The sequence below is a fragment of the Saccopteryx leptura genome, chromosome 4 (genome assembly GCF_036850995.1).
Source record: "Saccopteryx leptura isolate mSacLep1 chromosome 4, mSacLep1_pri_phased_curated, whole genome shotgun sequence".
Taxonomy (NCBI): Eukaryota; Metazoa; Chordata; class Mammalia; order Chiroptera; family Emballonuridae; genus Saccopteryx; species Saccopteryx leptura.
The window spans coordinates 212,389,777-212,409,012 of record NC_089506.1 but is presented as its reverse complement, the minus strand read 5'-3'; the positions used below and the strand labels follow the sequence as shown (position 1 = coordinate 212,409,012).

The window sequence follows — 19,236 nt, the reverse complement described above, 5'->3', positions numbered from 1 at the left end:
TTTAAAGTCTGTTTTGTCTGATGTAAATATTGCTATTTCAGATTTTTTCATTTCCATTTTCATGAAATACCTTTTTCTATCCCTTTACTTTCAGTCTATGTGTGTCTTTTGATCTGAAGTGGGTCTCTTGTAAGCAACACATTACAAGTCTTGTTTCCTTCTCCATTAAACTGCCCCTATTTTTTTTTTTTTTTTTTCATTTTTCTGAAGCTGGAAACAGGGAGAGACAGTCAGACAGACTCCCGCATGCGCCCGACCGGGATCCACCCGGCATGCCCACCAGGGGGCGACGCTCTGCCCACCAGGGGGCGATGCTCTGCCCATCCTGGGCGTCGCCATGTTGCTACCAGAGTCACTCCAGCGCCTGGGGCAGAGGCCACAGAGCCATCCCCAGCGCCCGGGCCATCTTTGCTCCAATGGAGCCTCGGCTGCGGGAGGGGAAGAGAGAGACAGAGAGGAAAGCGCGGCGGAGGGGTGGAGAAGCAAATGGGCGCTTCTCCTATGTGCCCTGGCCGGGAATCGAACCCGGGTCCTCCGCACGCTAGGCCGACTCTCTACCGCTGAGCCAACCGGCCAGGGCAAACTGCCCCTATTTTTTATTGGAACATTTAATGCATTTACATTTAAAGTAACTATTAATAGGTATGCTACTGCCATTTTATTTTTCATATTTTGATATTTTAAAATTCTTCTTAAAGAATTCCCTTTAACATTTCTTATAATATTTATTTGGTGGTAATGAATCCCTTTAGGTTTTCCTTGTCTGGGAAGCTCTTTATTTTTCTTCAGTTCTAAATGGTACCCCTGCTAGGTAGAGTAGTCTTGGTTGTAGGTCCTTGCTTTTCATCACTTTGAATATTTCATGCCAATCCTTTCTGGCCTGCAGAGTTTCTGTTGAGAAGTCAACTGACCATTTTATGGGAGCTCCCTTATAGGTAACTAATTGCTTTTCTCTTGCTGCTTTTAATTTCCCATCTTTAACCTTTGGTGTTTTATTTTATTTTAGTTATTGATTGATTGATTTTAGAGTGAGAGAGAGAGGAAGGGAGAGAGAGAAATAGAAACATTGATTTGTTGTTCCACTTATTTATACACTCATTGGTTGATTCTTGTATGTGCCCTGACTGAGAATCAAACCTACAACTTTGGCATATCAGGATGATGTTCTAACCAACTGAGCTACCTGGCCAGGGCCTAACCTTTGGCATTTTAATTATCATGTCTTGGTGTGGGCCTCTTTGGGATTTATCTTGTTTGTGACTCTCTTCCTGGAGTTGTATATCTATTTCAAGTAGGTTTTCAATCCTTTGTTCTCTGTTCTCCTTGTTGCACCCCTATGACGTGAATGTTGTACTGAAGTTGTCCCAGAAGTTCCTTAAACTATTCTCATTTTAAAAATTATTTTTTCTTTTTGCTTTTCTGATTGGGTATTTTTCATTACTTTGTCTTCTAAACTGCTGATTTGGTTCTCTGCTTTGTCTAATGTGCTATTGATTCCATCTAATTCTTCATTTCAGTTATTGTAGTCTTCATTACTTACTGGTTCTTTTTAATGGTTTCTATCTCTTTGTGTAAGTTTTCATTGAGTTCACCTACTCTCCCCCAAAGTTCATTGAAGATCATTATAACCAGTCTTTTACTGAAGTTTTGTCCTGTTCTTTCATTTGGGACACGTTTCTTTATCTTCTCAGTTTGGCTGCTTCCCTGTGGTTGTTTCTATGTATTAGGTAAATCTGATGTGTCTCCCAGTCTTGGAAGGGTGGCCTTATCTAGTAGGTTTCCTGTGGGGCCCAATAGAGCAGACTCCCTGCTCACCTGAACTAGGTGTTCCAGGGGTGTCCCTGGTGTTGGTTTTGTGTTCTCCTTATTGTAGTTGGTTGCTGTTGGCACGTCAGTGAGTGGGATTGACTCTAAGGCTGACTGGCTATGAGGACTGGCTGTGACTATAGTAGATGAACTATAGTGTGATGGTTTGCCCCCTGGAGTGTTATTCACTATATTAGTGTTCTGGTACCTACTGAGTCCACAGTTTGGATGTGTCATTCGTAGAGCTAATTGGGTAATGCTCTGGTGTGATCTGAAGCCAGTCACCAGGTATATTGGTTTTGGGGCCTTTTGGGAGGGATTCTAGTGCAGGCCCAGGTCAGGCGCTACCTGTGCCTGGTGTGGAGACAAGTGTTAAGAGCTACAAAGTGATCTGTGTTTGATAGATGCCTGTGCTGGAGTTGTAGGTGCTTGGGAGAGTTTATAGTGCAAACTGAGGCATGCTTCCACTAGTCCTGCAGCTGTTTAACAAGAGTTAGAGGGCATGCTGAGGCAAATTGCTGCTTGTTTGAGGTTTGTGGACCTTTTGGAGATTTTTAGGAAAGTCCTCAGCATGGGGCGAGCCTAGCAACTTGTGAGGAGCAGCCACTGGAAGAGGTTTGGGTTGGTATTTGAGTTGAGTAGGGTGCATTTAAGGGAATCAACAGGGTGAGGTGAGTTTGATGGAGACTCAGATTTGGTACTAGCCTGTGCCTGCCAGCTCTATGAGGGCGAGGGCTCAAGGAGGAATGGTGGTGCTTGCTAGCTGTTTAGTCCCAAATTGAGCTGTTCTTCTAGCCCTTGTCTTGAAGCCAGACAATTCAGTTCTGCTCTCTTTCACTGGCACTTTTGAGAAGTTGCCCCCAAGCTGGAGTCAGAGCAAGTGAGTACGTCAGCAAGTAAGTCCATGCACAATCCCTTGAAGAGGAACTCTTGGGACAACAGAAGTCCTCTATGTCACCCAGACGGAATCCTGACTGATTTACACAGCCAGATGTTTTGGGGAATCCTTTTCCTGGCGTGGGTGGCCTTGGTTTAGGAGCTCTGGCTTTGCAGGGGGGGATATCCACAGCCAAGAAATCCCTCCCAAGTCTTAACCACCACACATGGATGTGGGACCAGCTCATTTCGTATCTTTCCTCTTCCTATCAATGTTTGTGTGACTTCTTTTTTTTATATCCTCAGTTATAGGAATTCTGTTTAGCTAGTCTTCAGATGGTTCACAAGGGTAGTTGTCTTATAGTTTAGTTGCAGCTTTGATGTGGTGGTGGGAAAAGACAAGTACAGCATTTATACACTTCTCCAATCTTGATGAAAGTCCTATACACTTTAAAAGGGTGAATTTTATGGGATTTGGATTATATCACAATAAAAACCCACCAGACAGGGAAAATTTCATCTTACAGATAAATATGTTTAGTATCTAAGATATTTATGAAGAACATGCTACAAACAAAAAAGTTCAGTATCTAGATTCTACAAGTAAATAGTCAAAGGAGCTGTACTATTTCTATAGAATCAAGCACAAAGTAGAAATTCTCTTGGGAAAATTCACTGCCTCAATAAATGGTAGTGAAATAAAACACAGGTAAAACCCTATTATATCTCTGTTAAATCAGAAAAAAAATTAATGCCAAACATTGCTTTGGGCATGAAACATTTTTAAATCTTTCTAGAGGATTGTGTGACCACAGTAGCAACTGTTATCAAATAGTTCACATTTTAGAATCATTTTAAGAATAACAGGAGAAAGTATATTGGGATGTAGTAGAAAACATACACAAAACTGGTTATGTAAAGGTTATAGCAAGGAATAATTGGGAATAACAAATGATCAACAATAGGGAACAGCTAAGCAAACAGGGCATATGAACTGTGTCAGCATGTAGATTACTTACATAGATCAAAGCTCCATGAAGACTACAAAGCATGTGTTTTGTGCTCTAGTCACAACTATGGAGAACCAGAGTCCAATCTAGGTTCTAGTGTGAAGATATGGAAAGAAGATTTGAGGTAGGAAGAGTTTGGAGTTTAATCTTCATTTGATTCTTTTTTTCTTCTTCTTACATCCCTTCTCTTTACATGTCTTTAAATGGGGAAAGATAGAGGGGACATCTATGAACTAGAGCACCTAATATTCTACAGGTCCACAGATTTTCAAATACAGATCAGTACATAATAATTCAACACTTGGAATATATGTCAAATGTTTTTTCACCACAGTAGCCCATCTCTTTCATGGTGGTGAGTAGGGAAATGTGATTTCACAGCAATGAACCAAGTGACAACAAATGGAATTATGATAGAATTTTCTAATTAATTCATTTATCAGGCCCAGCCAATACTCTTAAGAACCATAGTTCATTAATCAGGTACAAAAATTTTTATTTATTTATTTTTTAAAAGATATTATTTATTGATTTTAGAGAGAGGAGAGACAGAGGGAGAAAGGTGGGAGGGAGGAGCAGGAAGCATTGACACAGTTGCTTCTTGTATGTGCCTTGACTGGGCAAGCCCAGGGTTTCCAACCAGCAACCTCAGGGTTCTAGGTTGATGCTCTATCCACTGTGCCACCACAGGTCAGGCCAAAAAAAATGTATAGCAAGCCACTCTGCTTGTTTTTCCCCTCTAGATTCCCAAGTCTTCAAGACGGGGGAGAATAGAATGAGGGGACACATTCTTGCCATGGGATCCTGAGGGAAAATGAGTGTGGGATCTCTGTCTCAAGAACATCTTAGGGGCCCTGGCCGGCTAGCTCAGCGGTAGAGCATTGGCCCAGAGTGTGGAAGTCCTGAGTTCGATTCCCAGCCAGGGCACACAGGAGAAGTGCCCATCTGCTTCTCCACCCTTCCCCCTCTCCTTCCTCTCTGTCTCTCTCTTCCCCTCCTGCAGCCAAGGCTCCATTGGAGCAAAGTTGGCCCAGGTGCTGAGGATGGCTCCATGGCTGCTGCCTCAGGCACTAGAATGGCTCCGGTTGCAATAGAGCAACACCCCAGATAGGCATAGCATCACCCTCTAGTAGGCATGCTGGGTGGATCCTGGTTGGGTGCATGTGGGAGTCTGTCTCTCTGCCTCCCCGCTTCTCACTTCAAGGAAAAAAAAACCTCAACAAAAAAAAGAACATCTTAGGGGTCCAGATTAATGCAAACACTTATTGAGCAATAGCCATGTACTTTCTACTCTGAAAAAAATCATGGCATGTCATCAGTACATGTATTCTCTTCACCCTTGTTTTACCATCATTTGAGTACCTCGCTTACTTCTACTCCTATTTCATAAGCTCCTGGGACACAGGAACTATTCTCTGATTTATTATATTTCCCAAAGCACCCAGAATCCAGTGTATGTTCAATAATAACTGTTGAGTGTATGAATTCAAGATATAAGGCTGATGCCCTGGCTGGGTTGCTCAGTTGGTTAGAGTGTTGTCTCAATATGCTCAGGTTGCAGGTTCAGTCCCTGGACAGGGCACATACAAGAATCAACCAATGAATGCATAAATAAGCAGAATAGCAAAATGATGTTTCTGTCTTTCTCTGTCTCTCCTCCTTTTCTCTAAAATCAATTAATAAAATTTTTAATGATTAAAAAAAGATACAAAACTGAGAGTTGGAAGAGAGATACAAAGTGTAGGGCATTCAGTGAGGCCCCTGTCCACCCACTGGACAGATGGTGAGAGGATCCATGTTCTTCCCTCCATCATGTGTCCCAGGGCTGAAGATAGGTTGAAGGGGTCCAGAGGAAGAGAAGCTGGTGAATGTGTAGATGTGAGACTTAGCTGTCACATTGTAGAAGGAGATGTTTCTAGCCTTATAGTCCAGGAAGATGCCCACACGCCTGGGGGGCTCCCTCATCTGCAGGCGGGTTGGGGGAAAGGTGGATGCCTGGTACTCATTTCGTTTCATCATCATCACCACCCAGTAGCCGTTCTCCGGTGACAGGGTCATGCTCCCCTTTCTGCTGGTGGATGCCTTGCAGATGCCCAGGACCCACCCTGTCTTGTCTCCCACCTCCACTTCCCAGTAATGGCAGCCAGCACTGAACCTTGGAGAGCCCAGGGTGAAGATGCAGCTGTCAAATCTTTCTGGACTGTCAGGCATATGGTTCCACTTGTTTCCAAGTCTAACACTTTTCAGGTCATCAGAGACGATGAGGTTGGGGTGAGCTGTTTCTGCATCCAGAAACACATTAACTGCAGAGAGAATTAGAATACCTAGCTGGGTCCATGGGCAACATCCCCACAGGTTCTCCCCACCTCCAGGAAACATGAACAGGGCCATTCTTCTGGGACACAGGGGACAGTATAAAGACCCATCAGGCCAAGGCCACTCACTTTGATCTGGGCACTTACCAGCATATGCCTGAGCACAAATCAGTTCTGGAACTACAGAGAAAAAGAAAATGGGAGGAGGGAGACTTGAGCATTCCCACTCAGAGGGTTAAATCTACCTTGATCCCCACAAAAAGTAAAGACAAGTGCCCCAATGCTCAGGATCCTGATTCCTCTGCTTGGATATAATCTCATTCCTCCCAGGTACCTGGGCCTTCCTTGGAGACTCTATAGTCTGATGAGTTGACCCAGCCAAAGGAGTCTTGCACAGAGCCTATGAGAGCCTGTCGTGACCTTTCTCTTGCCTTTGTTACAGGTGTTTTTCTCTTTTCTAAATAGCGCCCAGAAATCAACAGTGTAAGAGAATGACAGTAACTGCTGCTCAGTGCATATTACCACCACCGTACTTACCATTGAAGGTTTCCATTTCTGAACGGAGAGTTTCTAAAGGAGAAAGGGAGTTAGAATTAAGTTCCCCAGCTAGCGACAGATCAGAATCAGAAGGCCGTGAGAGGTGGTAAAGGGATTCTTGGGGGCTCTGGGCTGCATGGACCTCAGGGAGGAAGTAAGCCGCCTACCTGAGAAACACTTCACGCTCTTCTCCACGAACTCTGATTTCTGGTGGAGCAGGTGAATCTTTTCTTGCATCTCTCGAGGAGTGGTCCATGGTTTAGGTATATTCACCATCTTGACTCTAGAGACAAAAGACTATTTATTGTCCAAAGAGGGCTGGAGCATGGGGATGGCCCCAAGCCCCATAAAATGGAAGGGAGATACAGCCTCCATAGGACACACCCAGCCCGGCCTGAGCTTCACAAAGCCCTTCCTGGACTTCAAGTTCTAAACACTGGTCCTCAACTTTGGCCATGAATTTTCATCACCTGGGAAGTTTTGTTGAAAAAATCACTGATATTACAACCACAATGAGTTTTAATGATGGCCTCAACATGCTTCTGATATTGGAATGCTCAGCCCAGAATTATCTATATCAAATTAACTACACTTCACTAGTCTCTTTCTTTCTATTGAAATAAAATGATAGTAGATGAGGAAAAACACAATGAGATACCACTTCAGACCATTATGATGGCTATTGTTAAGAAAAAATAAAAAACAGCAAGTGTTACCAAGGAAGTAAAGAGATTTGCACCCTATGTGTTGCTGATGGAAATGTGAAATGGTGCAAACACTGTGAGCAGTATGGCGCTTCCTCAAAAAGAACTAAACATAGAATTACTACATGATAGAGAAATTCCACTTGTCGGCATACACCCAAAATAATTGAAAGCAGAGACTCAAACAGATATATCTTGACCAATATTCATAGTAGTATTATTCATAATAGACAAAAGGTAGAAACAATCTAAGTGTCCATTGATCGAACAATGGATAAACAAAATTTGGTATATATATACAATGGAATGTTATTCCTTAAAAAAGGGATGAATTTCTGACACATGCTATAGCATGGATGAACCTTGAAGACATTATACTAAGTGAAATAAGCCAAAATACAAAAGTACAAATATCTTATGATTCCACTTATATGTGGTAGTTAGAGTAGTCAAATTTTCAAAGACAGAAAGTAGAGCGGTGGTACCTGGGGACTGGGGTTGGGGGCAGTGAGAGTTGTTTAATGGTATGGAGCTTCTGTTTGAGAAGATGAAAAAGTCCTGGAGATGGTATGGTGTTGATGGTTGCATAATAATGTGAATGTACTTAATGCCACTGAACATACATTTAAAAATGGTTAAAATGGTAAATTTTATGCTATGTATATTTTACCACAAAAAGAACTTGGTTCCTGGGTTGTACTCCTATAGATTCTGCTTTAATTCACCTACCAACTCTGGATGTCAGGATTCTGTAAAGCTCCTGGGGTGTTCAGCATCCTCCCTCTGATCTCGTCCCCTGCCTGCTGGGCTTAGCAGCTCCACTCTGGAAAAGTACTTCCCTCCCTGAGTCCATAAGCACTCTACAGGAATGGTTTTCATGAGGCGAATTGCATAAGACACAATCTGATAGGGAAGTTTCTTAGGAAGCCACCATCAGCGCAGCAGGCTGTGTTCATTCTTTCCGGTCTTTAACCCAAAGTTCTCCCTCCTGATCTCACTTCTGTTTTCCCCTGCACAAATCCAGAAAGGCCTTAGGTAGCTGCCGGAAGTGGGAGGAGCCTGGGGAGGAATCCTAGACCCAGGATTGGGAGAATCTCCCTTCTAGGACTGCCTTCCCAAATGCTTCCTGCAAGACACCAAAGGTATCACCAGGGGACGCTCGGTACCTGTCCAGGGTGACTCCAATGTCCTAGGAGAGAAAAGAGGGAAGCTTTTCATTACCAGTCTCCTATGGGCTGCACTGACTACTGGCTTCTTTTCCTGGGCCCCAGAGTATCAGCAGAAGTGGGGCACTCCTCCCAATTCTAATTCTCTTTTTTAAAATTAATTTATTTTTTATTCAAAAAATTAAATTTAACTGGGTGACACTGGTCAATAAGAGTACATAGGCTTCAGGTAAGTATTTTTATAGCATTTGAACTGTTGATTAAGTTGTATACCCATCACCCAAATTCAAATCATTTTCTGTTACATATATTTGTCTAATTCTAATTCCCCAAGGTGGCAGCCCAGCTGTGGCCTACAACAGAACTGCACCCAAGCAGTACTGATCTCTTCTGGGAGATACCAGGAGAGCCTCTAGATTCTGGACCACTTTGGGTTCCTAGGAACTCATCCAAGGGGTCTGAGCACAAGAGGCATTGTGAATCACCAAGACCAAATCCCATCCTTGTCCCCAAGGGCTTCACCCGCTGGCTTGGGCAGAGCTGATGTCAGTGCTGGGTGATCATACTGTCCTACTAGGCACAGTGGGAAAGGCAAGGCCAGGTCCAGCCACACTCACCTGCATAAGCTTCCATTCCGACTGGCACTGCTTGACCTCCAGCTCCTCAATCAGCTCACTGAGAAGGGCAATGTCCCTGGACACTTGGGTGTCGTATGTCTCCCTGACCTGGCCAATGGTCTGGCCCAGTTCCTCCAGCCAGGCCACAAAGAGCTGCTCTTGCTGCTCCAAAAACTGGTACAGCTGCTCCAGCTGGTTCCTGACTCTCTGCTTCTGGACTCCAGTTTGTTTCTGGGAACAGGGTACAGGAGATATAGGGGTCTGAAGTAAGGTGGATGTGTGTAGAGGATAAGAGGCAGGCTTCCTCAGCCTCTTGGATGCCTGCATTTCAAAGTAGGAGACAAAATGGACCAGAACCTTCCACAACAGGGTGTAAAGGACTGGCTCTTGGAAAATGCCCTAAAACCTGTTGTTATGGGTTAAATTGTCTTCCCTCTAAAATTCATATGTTAAATTTCTAACCCCAAGTATCTGAAAATATGATCTTATTTGGAAACAGGGTTTTTGCAGATGCAGTCAGTTAAGATGAGGTCATATGGGAATGAAGTAGACCACTGGAGTGGGGATATTTGGACACAGACACATAAAGGGAATACCATGTGAAGAGACCCAGGGAAAAGATAGACACCTACAAGTTGAAGAGAGAGGCCTGAAACATGTCCTTCCCTCATGGCCCTCAGAAGAAACCAACTCTGCCAAGACCTTGACATCAAACTTTTAGCCTCCAGAACTGTGAGAGAGTAAATTTCTGTGGTTTAAGCCAATGTTTTCCAACCACTGGTGGGCCAGAAATTTCATGCTGGTCCTCAAAAAACTTAACCACCCTCACCTTGTATGAAGATTATAGAGTCTCAAATGATTGGTTTGGAATCCAGAGAAGAAGACGGGATCCAGCTAGCAGAAATGCATCAGATAACTCAAGGCTCTGTGGGGTAGGTACCTTCACTTGCAGGTAAAATGGAAGCAATTTATGTATCCAAAAGGCTGAACACCAGCTCCGCAGAGGAAGGCCAATAATGTATGGCATCATAAAACCTCAGTTTTAAAGAAAATGTCTATTTCAACCATTAGAATTTTAAAAATCAATGTGTTTTTTTGTAAAATAAATAAATAAAATGGAAAACAATAAGGCTAAAAGCAATACAGTGGAGTATTCAAAGTTGAAAAGACCCTCGTCCTTTTCCTTAAATCCCATCCCTCCTCCATGGCACGGCCACTGGCATTAGTTACTCTAAACCATTTTTTGTGGTGCATGTGAGAAAGTTTGACAGGGTCCTCCGAGATGCCCCTCCTTGTGGTGGGTGGTACTCTCTGCAGGGATGAGCTCATCCTTGGCCATTCGTTATCTCCCTGCCCCAGCCCCAAGAGCAGGTCATTCTAAATATGTGATCATGTCTGCTTCCCTGTGAACTAGAACAGAACCTCAGGGACCCCTGTTTACTCTCTGTCCCCTCTCTCTTTCTACAGGGGTGAACCCAGGTAAGGACTGGCCATAGAACACCCTTAGCCTTACCAGGTAGTTCGCTGTGTTCTGATCCCCCTGAGCTCTCTGCTCCTCTCCAAATTTTCTCAACTCCTTCAGATGATCCAGTAGCTTCTGAATTTGTTCCTGGACAAAGAGTACTTGTTAAAGCTTAAACTTGGTTCTCGCTATCTTTAGTTGGTGCCAACTCTACAGGGGAAAAATCAGCTTCAGGAAATAAAGCTAAGGGTGATGCGGCCAAAAACAAAGGGCCGGGTGCCCAAGAAAGAGAAAGAATGAATCCATCACACCAAGGAAAGCAGAGCCAAGAGAAAGTCCTAATGACCTCCTATGAGCACCTGGATTCAGCCCTTCCCGAAGTGAGGTCCTTAGACCTCTAAGCTACATGAACTGGTAAATTCTCTGTGCTGTCCTGGCTTGTACTGTGTTTTTGCCATTTATAGCACAGGAATGGTAGCTAGTGCACCAACCTCCTAGTGTCATTGGGAAAATGAAGTAACCCCTGGTGTGTTCAAGTACTCAGCAGAGAAGGGCCCCCAGGCAGGAAGCCCTACCTTGTATTCCAGGGCAGCCTCCTCAATGGGGCGTACCCGGTGGCCTCGGTGCTCCAGACTCAGGCTGCAGATGAGGCAGATAGGCTCCCTGTGGTCCTCACAGAAGAGCAGCTGGATCTGCTTCATGTGACGCTCACATTGTGGCAGGAGCTTGGGGCTCAGGTTAGCTGTCTGTGGGCCCTCCTGCTGCTCAAGGCCTCCAGAGGTCTTCCCTGGGAGCGAGGCTTGGCACCTGGGGTTGGTGGGCAAGCAACCACCCAAAACCTTGGGATCACTAGAAGCGATGGAGGAGCTGCAGGAATCTTGCATGCAAGTGCCAACAACCGAGTCTCCTTCCTGGGAACGGCAAAGGGGACACACAGCTTCATCCTGTGGCCACCCTGGGGACATGGAAGTGGAAAAATCAGAGTGACAAACCCAAGATGTTACAAAGGGGTGATGCAAAAGCACAGCAGAGAAAGCCCACGCTTGGGACACATGCGTTCCCCATTAGACTGTGGCCACTTCCTAGGCAGCAGATAAGTCCCTGAGGCTGAGAGCTAAGGGCTAGACCTTATGACCATCCTGAGACCTGGAACTTAGACACTCATCCTAAAGAAAGGCCTTTTGCTGTAAATTCTACACCTTCCTCCCACACATACACTGATCTAGCAGGTGATATTAAAACAACAAGACATTTTGATCTTTACCACTTAAAACCAGCCAGGCTGCTCATGACTTGAGGGGAACTCCCAGGGGGACATTAACTGGCTCATGGCCAGACCCCCAGCCCCTAGTAGAGTTCCTGGCTTATGGTAAACCTTTGGGAAGTGTGTGCTGAATGAAGGAACAAATGTGCCACCTTTCACATCCAGGGTCAGGAAGCACTAAATGACAGTAAAGAAGGGGACTTTATAAAGCCACAGACTATAACCTGCCATGATGACATACAGCTATGACTAGCTCTGCCCCAAGACCACAGCACAACTTCACAAAGCAGAAATGGCAGGAGATCCAAGAAGAAATAGAAACATAACTAATCCACTAGTGTCTTCCCACTTCCTCCTCTCACAGGGTCCCAGAAACCTACTGTATTCCCCCATGTATAAGACACACCCTTTTTCAAAAAATTTGAGATCTAAAAACTGGGTGCATTTTATACAGTGCTTGTGGCACTTGAAATGCCATAGATGGAACTGAGGATGAGGCAATATATGAAGACAGTGATTCATCATCAGACACAGATGAGGACAAGCAAATGAATGGGAGTTTTGACAGTGATGAAAGGGGGTTGTATGAAGTTTATGATGAATAAAGCTTGAGTTCAATAACTTTATGTAATACATTTTTTTTTCAAATTTCAGGCCCCAAAATTAAGGTGCATCTTATACATGAGAGCATCTTATACATAGGGAAATATAGTATATCTGTACGTGAGTCTACAAGAGGACCCCAATAACCATTCTCCCCTCCTTCCCTCATGATAGAATTAATTGCTTTCCATATGGCTGTTCTCCCCACCTTTGCCCCCCCTAAATAAAACTATACATCTTAACCATCTTTGCAGTTGGTCATGGTCATTTGACTATGTTCTGGCTACAGGGATGTAAATGGGGGAGCCACGACCAGCTTCTAGAAACTTCTGGAAATGGTCCCTCAGTGACATGTTCTTTGTCTCTGTCCTACCCTGGAAAAAGGAAGACCATGAGCAAACTCAAATGGGCAGAAAACATTAGGAGCCTGGGTTCCTGCCCACAGAGTTCCACATCTGCACTGGACCATCTGTGTATCATTTATGTGAAAGAGGAGCAAACTTCTATCTTCTTTCAGTTATTGTTCTGATGTTTCTGTCATTCACAATCCAACATAACCTTAAGTTCTGCCTCCTTAATACAAGAGACACCTAGGGTTTTAGCCAACAGCTCTCCTCCCTGCCCAGAGAGAGGCAGATGGCAGATTCTCAGCCCTGTGACATACTGCCATGGAGTTACTAAGAGAAGGGGATTATTTACCCAGTCTTTCCTGGGTGCTCAACGTGGGACCCATGAAGCCCTTGGAATTCTAAAGCAGGACTTCAGAGTGTCTAAGAACTAACTAACTGAAATTTGAGGCAACATTTTGTGAAGATGTGCATATATAGATTTTTTTTCAGGATTTAAAGCTCCAAAAGTCTCAAAGAGTTGAGGACCTCAGGGGGGACCCAGGGATCCAGTAACAGAACTACAGTGGGGATAAAAGGAGATGTGTGGAGGAATTCCTGCATAGGTCACCATTCCTAAGGGTACTGATCTTCTGGATTCTGCAGTCCTTTCTTACCTGAAGATGGAGTGACTTCTAGATTTGCAAGCTCATGGAGCACACTGCCTACCACCTCTCCCATGGTCTCAGGGGTCTCTGGGACCTCAGTTCTACTTTTCTCCGAAGGTACTGTGGATTCTGAATGCTCCCAGGTCTTCTCCTCTTCAGGCAATGATACATTGGAACACGTATCTCTGAATGTTTCCCCCTCCAGAATCACAGAATGTTCTAGATTTCTTGAGCCTTCTTCCAGAGCCATAGTAGCCCTTACATCCGGAGTGCCCACTTTGCTGGGGGTAGATGCTGAGTCTGTATTCTCACCTCTCATTTTCTCTTGAGACAGAAGAGTTTCTGGATTGGGGGGTTCTCTCTCTCCTGAAGAAATGGTGAATTCAAGACTTTTGGGTCGATTCTCTTTTGAAGGTATATATGTTTCAGATAGCTGGCATTCTTTTCTTCCCAGGGACCCAGCAAACAACCTACAGGAGAGTCCTTGCAGCCTTCCTGCAGAGCTGGCATTCCTGCGTAGCTTGAAACTTGAATTGCTCTGCTTCTCCCCTTGCAACTTGCTGGAGAATGGACTTCTCCTGGAAGACAGAGTCACGTTCCTGGCCCTTGGCTTGCTCTGCACATCCAGGCTCTCTGAGCCCTTCTGATCTCCCCATTTGCCCTGAGGTTTCTTCTGCGGCCCTCTCTCAGCCTTGGGATGACTGGCTGCCCCATCGCCACTTTGCTGCTGCCTGTCACCTTCCAGGCCATCTGGTATCCTCGGGCTCTTGGCTTTATTCTCCCCAGAGGAACAAGACATTGCTGAACAGTCAGTGCCACTTTCTTGTATTGGACATTCTGAAAAGACAAGGAAATGCAAAGGTATGAAAATGTCAGGTGCTCAGGGCCAAGCGCTGGGGGAAGAGAGAGAAGGGAGAATCCCTTCAGAAATTAGAGAAGTTCAGAACATTCTAGACAATAGCAGTAAATAGCATACTATTTGATACATGTTTTTTTTAAAACAGTGCTTTCAAACATTTTAGTAGAAGAATTTGTTTCTAATATAAGAATTCCAAAAACAGAATTCTTCATACATAAGCTAAATAAAACCCTAGCTTATTGGTATAAATTTGTTTCAGATTATAAAATCAATCAATAAAGAATTCACTTATAAAATCAATCAAGAAAGAGTTAACAGCTTTAGAGCATCAACTCCGGATGCTGAGGTCCCCAGTATGAAACCCTGAGGTCACTGGCTTGAGCGCAGGCTTATCAGGCTGAGTGCAGGGTCACTAGGTCACTAGCTCAGCTAGAGCCCCCCACCCCATGAAGCATGTATCAGAACCAATCAATGAACAACTAAAGTGAAGCAACTATGAGTTGATGCTTCTCATCTCTCTCTTCCCTCTCTTCCTTCCTGACTCTCCCTAAAATAAGAAAAAAATATTTTTTTAAAGAACAGGGAGAAACTAGGCTTTTGTTGGTGAGCATGCTGTACTACATACAGATATCAAATATAATATATACTTGAAACATATAATGTTATCAACCAATGTTACTTCAGTTAAAAATAAATAAAATTCTCTAGGAAAACAAAATTCAACTACAATAGCAAGCAAGGGGAAGAAAATATGTACTTAGAATGGCAAAGGGTTGGTAATCACTGCAGTGGGTGATGGATACAAAGAGGATTTATCATAGTACCCTCTATTCCTGAGTATGTTTGAAAATCCATATTTAAAGGTTTTAAAGAACAGAAAGAAAGCCTTACATACAGAAGGGGAGAGCAAGGATGCGTGCCTGTAGATGTTGACATCAGATACAGTAGAAAAAGAAAACCTGGAGATTTGTAAACCCAAGTGCTCTCTTTTAGGCTTCAGCCCAAATTCATATTCGTGTAGTCTGAAAAACCTCACGAGTAATTTCATTTGAAGAGGGTCCTAGACTGCATTGCCCCCAGACAACTAGGGTGAGCAAAGGACCTTTCTCTGGAAAACTCAACTTCGAGCCAGACCTCAAAGAACTTCCCCACAGCTACATGACATAATGGAAAGTTGTTAAGAGAGCAAGCAAATACTAAGAGTTTTCATTTTACTTTAGGAGAAGATGGGTGTTAACTGAACCTATGTGGTAATCATTTCACAATAGATGTAAATCAAACCATCATGTTGTATGCCTTAAACAGTAATGTGTGTCAATTATTTCTTTCTAAAACTGTGGGGGGGGGGGGAGAATTAAGATGTTTGATCGGCACAAAAATTTGAAATGAGGTTGTGAAGGACAGAAAAAACTTCAGAAATTTATTATTGTTATTATTATTATTTTTTTTTTTTTGGTTTCATGAGGTGAAGAAAATTCTAACTCGCACAGATAAGGAAGTGTAAATGGTAATTTAAAAAACAAAACAAAACAGCTTGCCTGGAAATTTCAGGATATTGTTTAATAAAACAGAAATGGCAGGAAAGCTTTAATTCCAAGATTTACATAAAAAGGAGTTCAAGTACAGTGTGAACTATCACACTGGTGGCCTTCAGTATTTTGAAACTTGTTTACTGATACATTTTAATATAAATTTGTTAGTTTTTTTAAGTTGAAAGATTAATAAAAGTTGAATCAAGTATTTCCTAATATTCTAAAGAATCCCTGAAATATCATCCTAGGATATACTTTGAAAACTACTACTTTAATAAAGAAATGAAGATAACTTGTAATGAGCAGCTTAATATTTGGTTTGAGGGAGCTTTTATTAAAATTACTTTAAAGTTGTTTAAAACACTTTGCTGTTGGCTTTGTAGGAAAACACAGGTTACCAAAACTGGCTTAAGAACTGGTGACAAACCCTGAAGATGCTAATAACCAGATTTTAAAACAGGAAAAAGTAATTTAAGAATTCTTTCATCAAATTATTCCAGACTCAGGTTAGTTCTATCTTTCAAAGGGCAGAGAATTTTAATGTTATTTAAACTCTTCTATCACATAGACATGATAAGCCTTTCTAATATAATCTTAAACTGGAGAAATAGAAGAAAAATTCAAGTACCAACACATATTTTAAAAAACTGATCATGTGTTAGTCTCTCCAAATCTTCAAAAAGTGTTTAAAAGCAGAAATCAAATAGGTCACATTATTTGACTGCAATACAACAAAACTGGAAGGTACAGCAAAAGGGTATCAAAAGAAGAACCATAAGGAGAGGAAGGAAAAAAGGAAAGAAAAGATGAAAGGAAGGAAGGAAGAGGAGAGAGAGAAGGAAAGAGGGAAAGAAAAAAGAAGGGAGGAATGGGGGAGGGAAGGAACTAACTGAAATTTGATGCAACATTTTGTGAAGATGTGCATATATAGATTTTTTTTTTCAGGATTCACAGCCTCCAATAGATTCTCAAAGGGTTGGGGACTTTGCCAGACTACGTGGTGGTGCAGTGGATAGAGTATCGAACTGAGATGTGGAGGACCCAGGTTCAAAACCCCGAGGTCGCCGGCTTGAGCGCAGGCTCATCCAGCTTGAGCGGGGGCTCACCAGGTGGAGCGCGGGGTCTCTGGCTTAAGCATGGGATCATAAACATGACCTCATGGTCACTGCCTTGAGTCCAAGGTCACTGGCTTGAAGCCCAAGATCGCTGGCTTGCGCCCAAGGTCTCTGGCTTGAGCAAGGTGTCCCTCGTTCCGCTATAGCCCCCCGGGTCAAGGCACATATGAGAAAGTAATCAATGAACAACTAAGGAGTCTAAGGAGCCGCAATGAAGAATTGACACTTCTCATCTCTCTCACTTTCTGCCTGTCTTTTTCTATCTGTCCCTCTCTCTGTCTCTGTTACACACAAAAAAAAGGGTTGGGGATTTCAGGGGGGCACCTAAGGATCCAGCAACATAAGGAAAGGAGAAAAGGAAAGAAAAAAGAAAAAGATGCAAGTCCTTTTGACAATTTTAAAATGCCTTTATAAAATGTGTTAAAGAAGAACTTAAAATTGAAATTAGGTGGGTAACAATGAGTTTATTTATCAACCCAATTAGTATGATTGGTTAGCAAGACATTTATGCCCACCATGTACTTGTCTGTGACAAGTTAATCACAAATGACATGAGGAATTCTCTAGAAAGAGGCATCCAGCTCCTGCCTCTCTTGATCCTTCTCTGAATCAGAATCTCAGCTGTCCACTCCCTGCCACTACCCCTTTTAAGCCATCGGGAGTTTAGTTTTACTAATCCAGCTCCAAAGACCAGAGCATGGAAAGGGGTTTGCTTGGCTAAAGTCACTAGTGTTGTGGTAGACCTGGGACTCCTGGCTCCCAAGTCAGAGCGCACTAGTCCAAACAATGCTTGTTCTTGCACTTTCCACTCTACCTCAGGAACAGCCAGCAGAGAAGGGGTCATGGGGTCCACTTACTTGGGCCAGTTACCCTGTGGAGCTCCTCTGCCAGGAGGTGCTGGTTGATGGCCCTCAGAACCTGCAGAGTCAGCTGCACAGCACACTTCTCCCCATAGTAGGTGAGCAGCAGAGAGGCCAGCTTCACTGGCCTGGCTGTCTGGAGCTGGCCTCGGGGTATCCGGGGGTGCTCCTTCTCTAGGCTGGTGTTTTGTAGCTTGAACTTGAATTTCTCAAAGTCATAGGGCACCAGCTCCTCCAGGGAGTACAACAAATGGTCACTAGGAGTCTTGGCCATGGTGTTGACCAAGAGAGGCCGGAGCCAGCTGTCCAGCTTCTGGGAGTAGAGAAAGCCCTCTGTCTTGGAGCCCAAGGGGTGCATGAGAAGAACCAGCTTGTGAAATAACAGAAAAGGCACAGGAAATGCTTTGTGCTTTGGTGGGAACTGAAACTATGAGAGGTCATTGCGGGGGTGTTGTCTTTCTCGCAGATTCAGAGGCTTTTCCAGCTGGGATGGTTCAATGCCTTTCTAGGTAGGTCAAGAGAGGCTCATAATGCTTTCATTTTTTTAGGTTCCAGAGAGTTTTAAAAATGAGTAAATGTGAAAATAGGATTATAGTTCTTTGGGCCCTGGCCGGATAGCTAGGTTGATTAGAATGTTGCTCTGAAGCACAGAGGTTGCTGGCTCAACCCCTGATCAGGGCACATACAGGAATAGATCAGTGTTCCCATATCTCTCTTTCCCTTCCTCTCTAAAATCAATAAATTAAAAAAGAAGTCTAGTCCTTGGGATGCATTTTAAATCTTTTGTTTAACAATTAGAGTGTTGATTAATTCTTATTTCTTGTACTTCTTGACTGTTTGTGTGCCCTTCCTTAGGGACAACCTGATAAATCTAATGCCGTGCAGCTTCTGCAGATGGTCCAGTTCTGCTCTCATTCCTAAGTAATGCACAGCTGGGTCAGCCTGGCCTTTACCCCATTCTTGGTCACCGGCGGTTTCACTTTCCAATGCATTCATTTGTATAATAAAATAAATATATAGTTTTTAATTCTTTTTTTTTTATTTTATTTATTCATTTTTAGAGAGGAGAGAGAGAGACAGAGAGGGAGAGAGAGGAGAGAGAGGGGGAGGAGCTGGAAGCATCAACTCCCATATGTGCCTTGACCAGGCAAGCCCAGGGTTTGGAACCGGCGCCCTCAGCATTTCCAGGTCGACGCTTTATCCACTGCGCCACCACAGGTCAGGCTTCTTTTTTTTTTTTTTTTTTTTTTTTTTAGCAAGAGAGGCAGAGACAGAAAGAGAGAGAGGGACAGATAGACAGGAAGGGAGAGAAATGAGAAGCATCAATTCTTTGTTGCGGCACCTTAGTTCAATTGCTTTCTCATATGTGCTTTCAGGGGACTGGGAGACTCCAGTCAAGCCAGTGACCTTGGGCTCAAACCAGCGACCTTGGGCTTTAAGCCAGTGACTTTTGGGCTCAAGCCAGCAACCATGGGGTCATGTCTAGGAACCCACACTGTAAGGTATTTTTCCCCGC

At 43.6% G+C, this 19,236-nt stretch overlaps 1 protein-coding gene across 1 annotated transcript; it reads right to left on the bottom strand.

Annotated features, from left to right (window-relative positions):
• Positions 1-4,231: 4,231 nt before the first annotated feature.
• On the bottom strand, positions 4,232-18,149 carry MEFV (MEFV innate immunity regulator, pyrin). The gene is made up of 10 exons (XM_066382746.1): positions 17,718-18,149; positions 13,364-14,191; positions 11,069-11,448; positions 10,545-10,640; positions 9,032-9,262; positions 8,415-8,437; positions 6,712-6,827; positions 6,545-6,577; positions 6,155-6,187; positions 4,232-5,995 (listed from the first exon to the last, which is right to left on the bottom strand). The coding sequence occupies exons 1-10, from the start codon at positions 18,076-18,078 to the stop codon at positions 5,442-5,444; spliced, it is 2,655 nt and encodes an 884-aa protein (XP_066238843.1). The 5' UTR covers positions 18,079-18,149; the 3' UTR covers positions 4,232-5,441.
• Between the last annotated feature and the right edge of the window lie 1,087 nt (positions 18,150-19,236).

Coding starts and splice junctions, on each gene's coding strand:
- MEFV (XM_066382746.1), bottom strand. CDS start 18,078: ATGCACCCCTTGGGCTCCAAGACAGAGGGCTTTCTCTACTCCCAGAAG. Junction 14,192..17,717: donor CCACAGGGTAACTGGCCCAA/GTAAGTGGACCC, acceptor TTGTCTTTTCAG/AATGTCCAATACAAGAAAGT. Junction 9,263..10,544: donor AGAACACAGCGAACTACCTG/GTAAGGCTAAGG, acceptor CCCTGTTCCCAG/AAACAAACTGGAGTCCAGAA.